Source organism: Hemibagrus wyckioides, linkage group LG16 (assembly GCF_019097595.1).
Source record: "Hemibagrus wyckioides isolate EC202008001 linkage group LG16, SWU_Hwy_1.0, whole genome shotgun sequence".
NCBI classification, from domain to species: domain Eukaryota; kingdom Metazoa; phylum Chordata; class Actinopteri; order Siluriformes; family Bagridae; genus Hemibagrus; species Hemibagrus wyckioides.
Window position 1 is genome coordinate 12,337,501 of NC_080725.1, and position 14,497 is coordinate 12,351,997.

General features: G+C 41.3%; 1 protein-coding gene across 2 annotated transcripts in view; it reads left to right on the top strand.

Annotated features, from left to right (window-relative positions):
- nf1b (neurofibromin 1b) overlaps positions 1-14,497 on the top strand; it is a 73,249-nt gene that overhangs the window by 9,303 nt on the left and 49,449 nt on the right. For both annotated transcript variants that reach the window (XM_058411047.1, XM_058411046.1), the window contains exons 6-24: positions 818-885; positions 1,097-1,172; positions 1,285-1,442; positions 1,608-1,781; positions 3,607-3,735; positions 3,958-4,032; positions 4,131-4,244; positions 5,866-6,000; positions 6,173-6,286; positions 6,534-6,613; positions 6,704-6,827; positions 7,149-7,395; positions 7,510-7,583; positions 12,232-12,315; positions 12,395-12,736; positions 12,938-13,077; positions 13,163-13,285; positions 13,361-13,444; positions 13,883-13,999. In XM_058411047.1, the coding sequence (XP_058267030.1) occupies positions 818-885; positions 1,097-1,172; positions 1,285-1,442; positions 1,608-1,781; positions 3,607-3,735; positions 3,958-4,032; positions 4,131-4,244; positions 5,866-6,000; positions 6,173-6,286; positions 6,534-6,613; positions 6,704-6,827; positions 7,149-7,395; positions 7,510-7,583; positions 12,232-12,315; positions 12,395-12,736; positions 12,938-13,077; positions 13,163-13,285; positions 13,361-13,444; positions 13,883-13,999 (2,458 nt within the window). The remainder of the gene's footprint in view (positions 1-817; positions 886-1,096; positions 1,173-1,284; positions 1,443-1,607; positions 1,782-3,606; positions 3,736-3,957; positions 4,033-4,130; positions 4,245-5,865; positions 6,001-6,172; positions 6,287-6,533; positions 6,614-6,703; positions 6,828-7,148; positions 7,396-7,509; positions 7,584-12,231; positions 12,316-12,394; positions 12,737-12,937; positions 13,078-13,162; positions 13,286-13,360; positions 13,445-13,882; positions 14,000-14,497) is intronic.

Here is a 14,497-nt window from a genome sequence, read left to right on the forward strand (position 1 = left end):
ATATATATATAATAAAACTTAGTGGATGTTCTTGCAAATCTTGAACATGATGCTGTTTTAAACAAAAACCACAAGAGGGAGAGGGAACACATGGCACCAGGATGCGCTATGGGAAGACGGCAAGCCGGCAAAGGCAGTGTCATGCTTTGGGCAATGTTCTGATGGGAAACCTTGGCTCCTGCCATCCATGTGGATGTTACTTTGACACGTACCACATACCTAAGCATTGCTGCAGACCATGTACACCCTTTCATGGAAACAGTATTCCCTGATGGCTGTGGCCTCTTTCAGCAGGATAACGTACCATGCCACAAAGCAGAAATGGTTCAGGAATGGTTTGATGATCACAACGAGTTTGAGGTGTTGACTTCTGTGGGATGTGCTGGACAAACAAGTCCGATCCGTGGAGGCCCCACCTCACAACTTAGAGGACTTAAAGGATCTGCTGCTAACATCTTGGTGCCAGATACCACAGCACACCTTCAGGGATCTATCAAGGGAGCCTTGATAGGTCAGGGCTGTTTTGGTAGCAAAAGTGGGACCAACAGAATATTAGGCAGGTGGTCATAATGTTATGCCTCATCACATATGTGTGTGTGTGTGTTTGTATGTATACGGTACGTATGTATGTATAATTAGTATTTTATTTATTTCTTTAGTTTTTCATTTTAAACCTCTCTTGTATATTCTGTTATCTCATCTGAATTTTTTGCGCCCCATCAGATGTGTTCATATCGATCAGGAACTTATCCTTTCAGTCTGTTTTATCCAGGCTAGAGTTTTAAACTCAAAAGTGTGATTTTCTTCTTTTCTCCAGAAACAGTGTTCAAATTTAAAGCCCTGAAAAAGCCTGCGCAGTTGAGCGCCATCTACAGTCTAGAGAAGGTGTGTGCGTATCCCAGATCACACTGTGATCACTATATACACTAATGCACTGTTTTCAGAGGTGTATAAAACAGAAGCTGTCTGCCTCACTGCTTTGTGGTGTGTGTGGTCTGTGTGGGGGTGTGTGTGGTCTGTGTGGTCTGTGTGGGGGTGTGTGTGGTCTGTGTGGGGGTGGGGGTGTGTGTGTGTGTGTGTGTGTGTGTGTGTGTAGGCGTTCTGGAACTGGGTGGAGAATTACCCAGAAGAGCTCACTATGCTGTACCAAAGACCACAGACAGACATGGCTGGTGAGGCACTGACTAATATCACCACTCTCATTATCCATCTCACTAAAATAGACAATAGTTTTGTGTATAAATCGTGTTTGTGTGTGTGTGTGTTTGTATGTGTTGGTCTTAGACTGTGCAGAGAAGCTTTTTGACCTGGTGGACACTTTTGCTGAGAGTGCGAAAAGGAAGGCAGCCGTGTGGCCACTGCAGATCATCCTTCTCATCCTCTGTCCCAGTATCATACAGGAGCTGTCACGAGAGCTGCTAGAGGAGAGCAAGGTCAACAAGGTATTTTCTTTCTTTCACTGCTAATTTCTTCCCGTGAGCCCTATTGCTGACCGTAAAATGCTTTACGCGACATATTTTTTGTGCATATAATGCAGCATTATATTTTTTGCGCATTACTGCTCAAGTCTTCTCAGCTGCATGCTGGATGTCTGTGTTTGGTTTCAGAAACTGTTTATAGAGAGCCTGAGGAAAGCTCTGGTCGGACACGGGGTCAGCAAGCAGCTGACGGAGAGTGCAGCCATCACCGGAGTCAAACTGTGTAAAGCTTCTACTTACATCAACTGGGAGGATCACTCCATCATCTTCCTCCTGGTGCAGTCCATTGTGGTAGATCTGAAGGTGTGTGTCTCAAATGCATGAACAATTACAGCACTGAGAGGCTGTAAGTCAGTCTCTGTAAGACTACATGGAGATATAAACGTACAATACAATATGTACACATGTGGGCAAAATTGTTGGTACCCTCGCATTTAAAAAAGAAGCCTCCCTGCCAGCCTCCCTGGACGTGGCCGGAAGAGGAAGATTAGTGACAAATTGAAGAGACAGATAATACGAATGGTAACTAAAGAGCCCAGAACAAGTTCCAAAGAGATTAGAGGTCAGATCACACCATCCGTCGCTGTTTGAGTAAAAATGGACTCGATGGAAGATGACCGAGGAGGACTCACTCCACTGTTGAAAGCAAATCATAAAAAAGTGAGACTGAAATTTGCCAAAATGCATATTGACAAGCCACAAAGCTTCTGGGAGAACGTCCTTTGGACAGATGAGACAAAACGAGCTTTTTGGCAAGTCACACCAGCTCTATGTTCACAGACGCAAAATTAAGCCTACAAAGAAAAGAACACTGTGAAACATGGAGGAGGCTCGGTTATGTTCGGGTCCTGTTTGCTGCATCTTTCACATGGTGTCTTTAATCTGTACAGGGTACAATGAAATCTCAAGGCTATCAAGGGATTCTGGAGTGAAATCTGCTGCCCAGTGTCAGAAAGCTTGGTCTCAGTCGCAGGTCATGGGTCCTCCAACAGGATAATGACCCAAAACACACAGCTAAAGAACACCCAAGAATGACTAAGAACAAAACACTGGACTATTCTGAAGTGGCCTTCTATGAGCCCTGATCTAAATCCTGTTGAACATCTGTGGAAAGAGCTGAAACGTGGAGACGTGTGTAGAAGGCAGCCTTCAAACCTGAGACAGCTGGAGCAGTTTGCTCTTGAGGAGTGGGCCAAAATACCTGTGGACACGTGCAGAAGAGAGTTACTAATGAGCGTTACAGAAATCACTTGATTTGCAGTGAATGACTCAAAAAGTTGTGCAACAAAATATTAAGTTACGGGTGCCATCATTTTTGTCCAGGCCAGTTTCATTAGTTAGTTTTTTGAAATGCTTTTGTTGAAGCACAAATCAAAAGCAGTGATTTTCATTAGTCAATTTTCCATTTATTATTACTTTTATCAGATTATTTTTTATTATTTCAGTTGGTTTTTCTTTCTTTAATGGAAGGGTGCCAACAATTTTGTTCACGTATGTATGTAAGAATATAGATTAGAGAGAGAGAGAGAGAGAGAGCGTGGGTATTTTGGTGGAGAAGTAATGATGATTTTTTTCTCATTAATTATTTACATGCTTAATTACATACTTTATTCTTTACATACGTGCCTTGTAACATACTTACGTCCTTGTGTACTAAATTAAATACTTACTAACTAAATAAACACATCACTTACTCACTTACAATACTTTAAAATCAGACTTTTTTTGGTATTTATTGATATATTATTACAATAAATTATATTATGATATTAATGTTTTGTGGTCAGGGATGTGCTTATTGAAAAATAAAATGGCATTTTAAAATAAGTGTATTTAAAATAATAAAAAAATAAGTCCGTTTAAATCAGTCTATTATAATAATAATAATAATAATAATAATAATAATTATTATTATTATTATTATTATTATATTTTCATCCACAAACCCCTTTGCACATGGTTTTAAATGTAGGTTCAGTACAATGGATATGCCCTAAACACTATTTTTCATTACAATTTTATTTAGATTTGATGGGATATGATTTGTTTTTGTTGACGAGGTACTGAGCTTTAGACTGAAAAATAGTTACTGATCTCCACTTTACATTGAGAATCACTTTCCCCCCAGGCTCTGCTGTTTAACCCCGCTAAGCCGTTCTCACGAGGTGCAGGCTGTCAGAGCGCAGACTTGGATCTGATGATCGACTGCTTCGTCTCCTGCTTCCGCATCAACCCACACAATAACCAGCAGTTTAAAGTGAGATCACCGTCTTCCTCACCTTGTAGTTTCTCGGCATTAAACTGATCACAGTTCCACCGCTTATTAAGTTATAGCTGCCATCATCCGATCATTTCTCACGTGAACAGAATGTTTAACATCATGTGGTGATTCTGCTGGAAAACTCAACTGTGTTTAGTCGAAGTTCTTCCTTTTCCCCCTCTGTTCTCTTCCTCACTGTGCCTCTCTGTCCTCTCTCAGGTCTGCTTGGCTTCATCTTCACCGTCCATCTTCCACATTGTCTTGGTGAACTCCCTGCACAGAATCATCACAAATGTGAGTGATGCTAAGTTTGAAGTCAGTCTAAGGCAAGTCTGTAACGCTAGGATAATGCTGAGACGCTATGCTGCTAAGTCTCCTCTGTCCTGCTGCAGTCTCCACTCGACTGGTGGCCCAAGATCGACGCCGTGTACTGTTACTCAGGCAAGCTGCGCGTCATGTTCGCCGAGACACTTGGCTGCAGCACTCACACTCCCCTGCGCATGACGGTGAGAACGTCTGTGTGTGTCTGTGTGTGTCTGTGTGTGTCTGTGTGTGTCTGTGTGTGTCTGTGTGTGTCTGTGTGTGTTCCGTCAAGTACATGTTCAAAATTCCACGCCAGTCTTTCAGTTGCTTAATGTAGGTTCATCAAAACACTTATTTATTTTAAAATACTTACTTACTAAACTAATCACTTATTCATTTGCGTCCTTACTTGAAAATCAGACTTAAGTGTTGTCCAGTTTTATTGTTGTAATGTTTTGTGGTCAGGGATGTGCTTATTTAAGAAAACATGAATTCATTAAAAACATTTCAAAATGATTGTATGTAAAAAACAAACAAATAAGTTAATTTCAATCAAAGTCAATTTTATTTATTTATTCATTCATTCATTCATTCATTCATTCATTCATTCATTCATTCATTCATTTATCTATCAAAAGAACAGCATCATTTAATAGTGGACTTTTATTTGAAGTTGACTGATGTACTCTTTCTCTCTCTTTCTCTTGTTCTCTCTCTCACTGTCTCTCTCTCTCTCTCTCTCTCTCTCTCTCTCTCTTGTGCTCTCTCTCTCTCTCGCTGTCTCTCTCTCTCGCTGTCTCTCTCTCTCTCTCGCTGTCTCTCTCTCTCGCTGTCTCTCTCTCTCTCTCGCTGTCTCTCGCTCTCTCTCTCTTGTTCTCTCTCTCTCTCTCTCTCTCTTGTTCTCTCTCTCTCGCTGTCTCTCTTGTTCTCTCTCTCTTTCTCTTGTTCTCTCTCTCTCTCGCTGTCTCTCTCTCTCTCTTGCTGTCTCTCGCTCTCGCTGTCTCTCTCTCGCTCTCTCTCTTGCTCTCTCTCTCTCTTTCTCTCTCTTGTTCTCTCTCTCTCTCGTTCTCTCTCTCTCTCATTCTCGTTCTCTCTCTCTCTCTCTCTTGTTCTCTCTCTCTCTCATTCTCGTTCTCGTTCTCTCTCTCTCTCTTGTTCTCTCTCTCTCTCTCTTGTTATCTCTCTCTCTCATTCTCATTCTCTCTCTCTCTCTCTCTCTTGTTCTCTCTCTCTCTCATTCTCGTTCTTTCTCTCTCTCTCTTGTTCTCTCTCTCTCTCATTCTCGTTCTCGTTCTCTCTCTCTCTCTTGTTCTCTCTCTCTCTCATTCTCATTCTCGTTCTCTCTCTCTCGTTCTCGTTCTCGTTCTCTCTCTCGTTCTCGTTCTCTCTCTCGTTCTTGTTCTCGTTCTCTCTCTCATTCTCTCTCTCTTTCTCTTGTTCTCTCTCTCGCTGTCTCTCTCTCTCTCTCTCTTGTGCTCTCTCTCTCTCTCGCTGTCTCTCTCTCTCTCTCGCTGTCTCTCGCTCTCGCTCTCTCTCTCTTGTTCTCTCTCTCTCTTGTTCTCTCTCTCTCTCTTGTTCTCTCTCTCTCTCATTCTCATTCTCTCTCTCTCTCTCTTGTTCTCTCTCTCTCTCATTCTCGTTCTCGTTCTCTCTCTCTCTCTTGTTCTCTCTCTCTCTCATTCTTGTTCTCTCTCTCGTTCTCTCTCTCTCTCGTTCTCGTTCTCTCTCGTTCTCGTTCTCGTTCTTGTTCTCGTTCTCTCTCTCTCTCTCTCTCTCTCTCTCTCTCTCTCTCTCTCTCTCTCTCTCTCTCTCTCTCTCTGTTAGAGTCTGACATTTAAGGACAGGGTTACCAGTCTGAAGTTTAAAGAGAAGACCACTGATCTGGACACCAGGAGTCATAGATATCTTCTGCTGGCTCTTGTGAAGCTCATCCACGCCGACCCCAAACTCCTGCTTCATGTGAGGTTTTATATTGTTAATTATTCTTATACCATGTGACACTAAATATGAGAATATACAGTATTCATCCTCAGACTTCCTTTGTCTTCTTGTTTCCCTGAGTGTTATGCATGTTGGTGTTTATTCCTCAGACATGAGTTCTTACTTGCGTGTTTCTCCATGTGTGCTTCAGAACCCAGGGAAGCATGGTCAGGAGATCCAGAGCAGCACAGCCGATCTCATCAAGGGGCTCATGCACCTGGTGCCCCTCATCAACATGGGGGAAATTTCCCAGGAGGCCATGGAGGTGAGACACACTCCGGTCATACTGTGATAAAGAACACGTTTCCAAAAATACATATGGTGCAGCTCATGTAAAGCTCCTGTTGGTGATGTGTTTTGGCATCATGTGCTGAACTCATGGTTGAGAAGACTTTCCCGATATTAGTGATACAAAGTCTCTGTAGTGTTCAATGTGTTCAACTCAGCATGTCCAATGTGTTTGGTTCAACATACACATCCCTGGGATAAATCTGATATTCTCTATTGTGAAGGCTTTGCTGGTTCTGCATCAGCCTGAAATCATTGAGCTGTGGAATCCTGATGCTCCCATGGAGACCTTCTGGGACATCAGGTACGATTTCACCTTCACAGAATTTACCTTCACATACCTTTACATACCTGATCTTCCAAACCTGTGATTTACCGAACATGATGTTGTTAGCTCCCAGGTTCTTCACTTCATCTGCTCAAAGCTCATCGGTCACCAGCAGATCAACAGCACCGAGATTCTCAAGTGGCTTCGAGAGATCCTTATCTGCAGGAACAAGTTTCTCCTCCGGAACAAAGTGAGCCTCCTGATGTGCTTTCCTCTGTTTACACCTCAGGTTTTCTGATCTGTGACATCATGGTTGCTTGGTTTGACTTTATATCCATTATTTAAACTAATCTGTAATCATTTTCCATGTACACCACCACTGTGCTTCTACAAGACATGATAATGATTCTGAAAAGTATGCTCAGTTCAGATTAGTTTCTAAACTGTGCCATGGCATGCTGTCTAATATAAAAGAGATTTTAAGTTAAATCTCAGGCTGAACATAGGAGTTTTTTTATGCCGTCTGACTAATTTCTAATTGAGGCACTGACTTCTCTTTTGATGCCTACAGGAGCGTGCTGCGATGGGCAGCATCATCCCCATGTGCAGGCAGGCACAGGCCAAGTTGGAGGTGTGTCTCTACACGTTCCTGTGGAGCCCAGACATGGAGGCCGTTCTCGTGGCCATGTCCTGCTTCAGGCACCTGTGCGAGGAGGCCGACATTCGCTGCGGCATGGACGAGATGCCTGTGCAGACCATCCTGCCCAACTATAACACCTTCATGGAGTTTGCCTCCATCAGCAACATGATGACCACAGGTTCGGGTTTTCATGCAATAACAAAAAGTGAAAAATCTGCTTCGAGAAAGCTACCAATAGAGGGCAGCAACAGCTTTGTGTGTGTGTGTGTGTGTGTGTGTGTGTTCCTACCAGGTCGATCAGCCTTACAGAAGAGAGTAATGGCTTTGCTCAGGAGGATCGAGCATCCCACACCTGGCAACACTGAGGTCAGGGAAATTATTTCAGCATCATTTCTTCAAATGCTTTTTTTTTTGGTTTTTATTAAGTAATACAACTTAAACAGCAAAGTTACATGTTTTATTATTTTACTATTAGCTGAATGTTTGATTATTTTTTAAATGGCAACTACAAACCAACAATTATCACACTTTCCACATACACAGTCACCGAAAATTCCAGAAATCATAAATTGAAGCCGCATGAATGAGACCTCGAGGCCACCACTAGGTTATAGTGTTGCTCAAAAATCACAAAAGCTGATTTATTATTTTGTTTTAGCGATGATGGCACTGCTTTATTTTTTTTTATTTTAAATATAACAAATAATATAGACACACTGACATGAAAACTGACAGTCTTTACAGTTTTAATCTTCATTACTAGTAGACAGAGAGAGAACCGCAATCTAAGTCATGATCATACTCCAAAACCTAAATAAAAATAACAATAAAAGCAAGAAAGTGTAGCGGACACAAAATAATCGAACATAACAAGTAATCTAAGCATGAAGGATTACTTCAGTATATGTTTAACACAACTGTTTTTATTTTCTACATTTTATTAACACATTAAGTTCTGCTTCAATTATTTTCCAAACCTAAACTTGCCTCCTAAACCACACAGCTTCTGTTTTATTAACATAAATACAAATGATAATGCTATTAGATATCATTTTATCATAATATATTTTATTAATTGTGTCTTCTCTAAGAAGATGAGTCGTTTAAGACGTCCTTGGTATGTCTAGTCCAGTTCTGCACGTTTTATGTAGATTCGGCGCATGTTTACGTCAAACACGTTTTTGACCTCCGTTTCACATTCACTTATTTGGATACAGGGATCGTGTTACATTTACGCACTCTGAACACGTATGTCCAAGTCACACAGAGGAGGTGATCACGAGGCTGCCACGAGGCTACACTGTTTCTCAGAAGACACAAGCGCTGATGTTCTTTCCACTAATAATGATGTCTTTTTTTATTTATTTATTTTTTATTCAAGTGTCCATGTCCAAAGTCACAGCTCATTGACAAGACATATCCTGCTGCCTTGTTTCATGTTAAAATAACAACCTAGTGCACTACTACTCAAAATCTTACACTACCTACAATTCACATCAGCTGAATACAGCGCACGAGTGCTGAAACTACTGACACAAGTCAGACCCACTGACTCATGACTCGTGTGTACAGATGAGTTAGAAGATAAGATTAAGTTGGATGAGAGACACTAAATTCAGTTCCTACTAAATCTCTTTGTTTCAGTTAGATACAGTTTTGCTTTATAAGCTTTTATAACCCTGTAATTACAATAAATAAATAGTCACCAGTAGGACTAGTATTGGACTAGTTGACTAGTCACTTCTCCATTGTTTACAGCCTTACACACCAGCTAGTGGTCTTTTGTGTATTCATCACTGAGCGTTAAGGTCGTCTTCCACCATGCTGATGCTGAATGAGTAAAAACAAACACCTCAACTATTTGTAGAATGTGTATTTAGCAAGCTGAAAGTGTCATTTACATAACAGACCTGTATTAGCATTTTTATGAATGTTTATGTAATCAGAACTTTATAAGCTATACTGTTGTATTTTGGGGCAGTTTTGTGTAGATGAGTAGAACGCCATATTGACATCCTTAAACTTGGATTATTTGCCATAATTTGGGCTAAAATGGTAAAAATCTTTGATAATGTTTGCGTCATCTTCAGCTCTCGCTGTTGCCATACTATAAAAAGTCAAACCCATCGTTTAGTTTGCGTCACTTCTTTTGCTTTACATAATGCTCACGGTTCAGTAGGAACCCAAAACTCCTTCGGAAACTCTGTTTTGTTCAGTCCTCTGGCTTTCTTCTTGCCACATATAATAAGGATGTCCGGTTATGAAAAGAAATAAAGTCTGTAGAAACTCTATATATATACACACTCCCACACTCCTGAACAAAATCTTAAGACGGGGGGAAACATCACATTTCATGCTGGTGGATCGTAACCAGGTTGTAGGTACTGCTTCAAAATGCCAAAAGAAGAATCAAGAGGAAAAGACAAAAAACAGAGAGCAGGCAATTTATTGAAAACTGAATTTAAACTCAAACTTTTGATTAACTGATGAACAGCCTGATTTAGACCATTGGCCAAAAAAAACACAAAAAAGTGTCAAAAAAGGACTCCGTAGTGAGTAGCCCCACCATTCTTGTTGATCATTTCAAATATTCGTTTCAGCATGCTTGATGCCACTGTTTCCAGGATGCTGGTGGAAACGTTGACGTCTGCTTTTGTAAACTTCCCTTGCCATCCACCCACAAACGTTCTCAGTGGGATTTCGATCAGGGGAACATGCAGGATGGTCCAAAAGAGCGATGTTATTCTCCTGGAAGAAGTCCTTCATCAGGCGGGGATTGTGAACTGCAGCGTTGTCCTGTTGAAAGACCCAGTCATTACTGCACAGACGAGGGCCCTCAGTCAAGAGAGATGCCCGCTGCAGCATGTCCTCATAGCCAGCTGCTGTTTGACACCCCTGCACAACCTGAAGCTCCATTTTCCCACTGATGGAAAAAGCACCCCAGATCATGATGGAGCCTCCTCCACTGTGTCTCATAGAAAACATCTCCAGTGGGTCTCTTTGTCATGCCAGTAATGTTGGAAGCCATCAGGACCATCCAGGGTAACTTTTTTCTCATCAGAGAGTAAAACCTTCTTCCACCTTTCAATGTCCCATGTTTGGTGCTCCCTTGCAAAAAGATGTGGTCTTTGAAAACACTTTTTGCTCTTTAAGCCCTTCTCTCACAGATGCCATCTTATGGTTATTGGGCTGCAGTCAGCATCAGTAAGGGCCTTAATATGGGTCAAAGATGGGCCTGTGTCTTGATCAGAGAGCCCATTGGATCCTCCTGGTCTGTGCGGGTGAAATTTTTTTAGGTCTACTACTAAAACGATTGTCTTACTGTGTCCAACCTCGGCAGTGATGGCGTGTTGTGAGAGGCCTTGCTTGTGCAGCCCAACAATCCTGCCACGTTCAAAGACAGAAAGCCTTTTTACCTTTGCCATCAGGAGGCTGTGACCGTGTGACTGCCTGAAGGACAATGACATGAAAGCCATATTGTTGCGCAGATTTTAACTTTTTATGGCTATGGTCTTAAACCTTTGATCAGCTGATGAACAGCCTGTTTGAGTTTACATTCAGTTTTCAGTAAATTGCCTGCTCTCTATTTTTTGCCTCTTGCTCTTGTTTCTTCTTTTGGCATTTTGAAGCATTGCTTACAACCTGGTTACAATCCACCAGCATAAAATGCGAATACTTGCATCCCCCGGTCTTAATATTTTGTTCAGGAGTGTGTATATATGTGTGTGTGTGTGTGTGTGTGTATGTGTGTGTATGTATGTATGTATATATATATTATATATATATATATATATATATATATATATATATATATATATATATATATATATATATATATTTATATATATATATAATATACAGTATATAACATTAACATAACCATAACATTATGACCACTGACAGTTGAAGTGATTAACACTGATGATCTCCTCATCATGGCACCTGTTATTGGGTGGGATATATTAGGCAGCAGGTGAACATTTTGTCCTCAAAGTTGATGTGTTAGAAGCAGGAAAAATGGACAAGCGTAAGGATTTGAGTGAGTTTGACAAGGGCCAAATTGTGATGGCTAGACGACTGGATAAGAGCATCTCCAAAACTGCAGCTCGTGTGGGGTGTTCCCGGTCTGCAGTGGTCAGTATCTATCAGAAGTGGTCCAAGGAAGGAACAGTGGTGAACCCTTGTGCTCCACCAAAAGCGCCAAAAATGGGCACATGGCCTGGTCTGATGAATCACGTTTTCTTTTACATCATGTGGATAGCCGGGTGCGTGGTAATGGGTTTGATGAGCAGAACAATGAGTTTGAGGTGTTGACTTGGCCTCCAAATTCCCCAGATCTTAATCTAACGAGCATCTGTGGGATGTGCTGAACAAACAAGTCTGATCCATCTCACAACTTGGAGGACTTGAAGGATCTGCTGCTAACATCTTGGTGTCAGATACCACAGCACACCTTCAGGGATCTAGTCCATGCCTCAGTGGGTCAGGGCTGTTTTGGCAGCAAAAGGGGGACCAACACAATATTAGGCAGGTGGTCATAAGGTTAGGGCTGATCTGTGTGTGTATACAAGTTTGTATTTGTAAAGAACTTTAATTGCTCATAACTCATAATTGCCCATAAATACACTTAAATAACACAACTCATATTTTTGAAGATATTTATGCACTTACTATTTTCCAGCTTTATATTCTGTTTTTTTCTGTTTGTTTTTTTTTAATTGCCATAGAAAAATACCTAGCTGACTGTGGTTTCTTGGACACACACAATTGTGTCTCTTTTTTATTATTTGATTATTATATTGACCACACAAATGATTTTAAGTAAAATATACCCCAAACCAACCCAGTTAAAATAAGGTTTGAAAAATATATCAGATCTATTTTTATGCTACTTAGAAAATAAGATCATGCCACTTACAGAATGGCCCATGTATATATTAAATGCATAATAAATGGAAAACGCTAAATAATCGATGCATAATATTTTGTTGCTAACGTCGTTTTGCTGTTACAGGCTTGGGAAGACACACATGCGAAGTGGGAACATGCCACCAAGTTAATCCTGAACCACCCCAAAACAAAGTTAGAAGACTGTCAGGTTAGTCTGAACCATGTGATTATGAAAGGTGCTGTAGAGTGTACCAGAACCCACCTGACCTGCTTGTTTTATTCCTCAGGAATGGATAAACATGACAGGTTTCCTGTGTGCCCTGGGCGGTGTGTGTCTGCAGCAGAGAAACCCTCCAGGTCTGGCCACATACAGCCCCCCCATGGGTCCTCTGAGTGAGCGGAAAGGCTCCATGGTGTCCATGGGCTCGTACGAGGGCAATATCGAGACGCCACTCAGTAAGTTCCTGGACCGTCTGCTCTCTCTCATGGTGTGCAGCCACGAAAAGGGCGTGCAGATCCGCAACAACGTCAAGGACCTGGTGGGTCTGGAGTTAAGTCCGGCTCTCTACCCCATGCTCTTCAACAAGCTCAAGAACAGCATCAGCCGCTTCTTTGAAGCACAAGGACCGGTCAGTGTGATTTTAAGGACTATTTATTTTTATTGTCGTATATGATTTCCCCTAATGAAAAGTTTGAAGTCTATGAAAGCAAAAAAAACTTGAACATGTCTTAGCAAGTAGCATTTAGCATAAGGAGAACTGATGTACATCGATTTTTGTTCTTTGTTTGTTTTGTGTACATTGTGTTTCATTGTCCTGTGTCTCTTCCAGGTGCCAATCAATGAAACAAACACACAGTTTGTTGAACAAACCATTGCCATAATGAAGAACCTGTTAGATAATCACACAGAGGGCAGCTCTGAACATCTGGGTCAAGCCAGCATCGAGACTATGATGCTGAACCTGGTCAGGTGAGACCTCCACCCTTCACGTTTATCTTCTTTACGAATCAGTTCACGCAGCGTGGTCAGTAGTGTGTCGGGATTGTGCTGGCAGGTACGTGCGCATTCTGGGCAACATGGTCCATGCCATCCAGATCAAAACCAAGCTGTGCCAGCTGGTGGAGGTGATGATGGAGCGCAGAGACGATCTGTCCTTCTGCCAGGAGATGAAGTTCAGGTGAGACAGAGCGGGCAGGTGATCTATTAAACCACTGCTCATACAGAATTGATCTAATGTGTGTGTGTGTGTCAGGAATAAGATGGTGGAGTATCTGACAGACTGGGTAATGGGAACCTCCAACCAGGCAGCAGATGACGATGTTAAGTGTCTGACGAGGTAACTTACCATGACAAAGTTGATTATTTTACACGACCATCATGTCTCACAATAATCACAATATTTAATTATTGGTGTGTGTCACTTTTTTATCTGTTTATAGTTAAATGTAATGTAACAACTTTCAGACAAAAGTTTTTGGGGTTTTTTTTTCCAGACAGAGTCACCCACATGAAACTTTTTGGAAGTTAGTTAGCTAATTATCATACATTTCTATGCAGTATAAAAAAGAGAATATTTTTCAGCTGAGAAACGTATACACTTTTTTGCCTTTTCAAAAGTTTAGCAGCCATGTTCAGTCGGGAAGATGGAGTAAATTTAAAATGTAAAATGCTTGCGTTGTGCTGTACCTGACTGTTGTGTTAGAAAGCAGTCATGTATATAAGTGCATTGGGATGTTAAACTTCACCCTACCTGTGATATGAATGTGTTTGATAGGGATCTGGACCAGGCGAGTATGGAGGCTGTGGTGTCTCTTTTAGCAGGGTTACCACTCCAACCGGAGGAAGGAGATGGGGTGGAACTCATGGAAGCCAAATCTCAACTTTTCCTCAAGTAAGACCGTCTTACAGCACTGTGGAATTCCACAGACTGCTTGTCTTTGTCCCATGAGATCTGTGTTAAATGATATGTGAACAGGCTTTTAAAGAGCCAAGTGATCCTCAAAGGCTTTTAATTAGTTGGCAGCTATATAATGGTGCAGTTGGGTGGCGTAGTTGTTAAGCTGTAAATTACACAGTCACTACAAATGGAAACAGATTGAGAGCGCTGGTATTGGCTATAAATCTTTCCTCAGTCGATGTGAAATTTGTCATGGATGACTTGATCCAAAAGGTGAATACGTTAGGTTGCTTTCTCAGTAAGTTTGAAGGCTATATGAAAGGTCTTATATGAAAAAAAATCATAATAGGGAAATGAGTTTTAATATTCAAAACTGTCTGGAATAGCACTCGAGTCTGTGATTTGAGACGCTAGTTATGGTAAGTGTGCCAGATCCTGCATTACAGCCTTCGCTATTTACATTGAAATCGCACAACCAATGCTCTTTTTGAA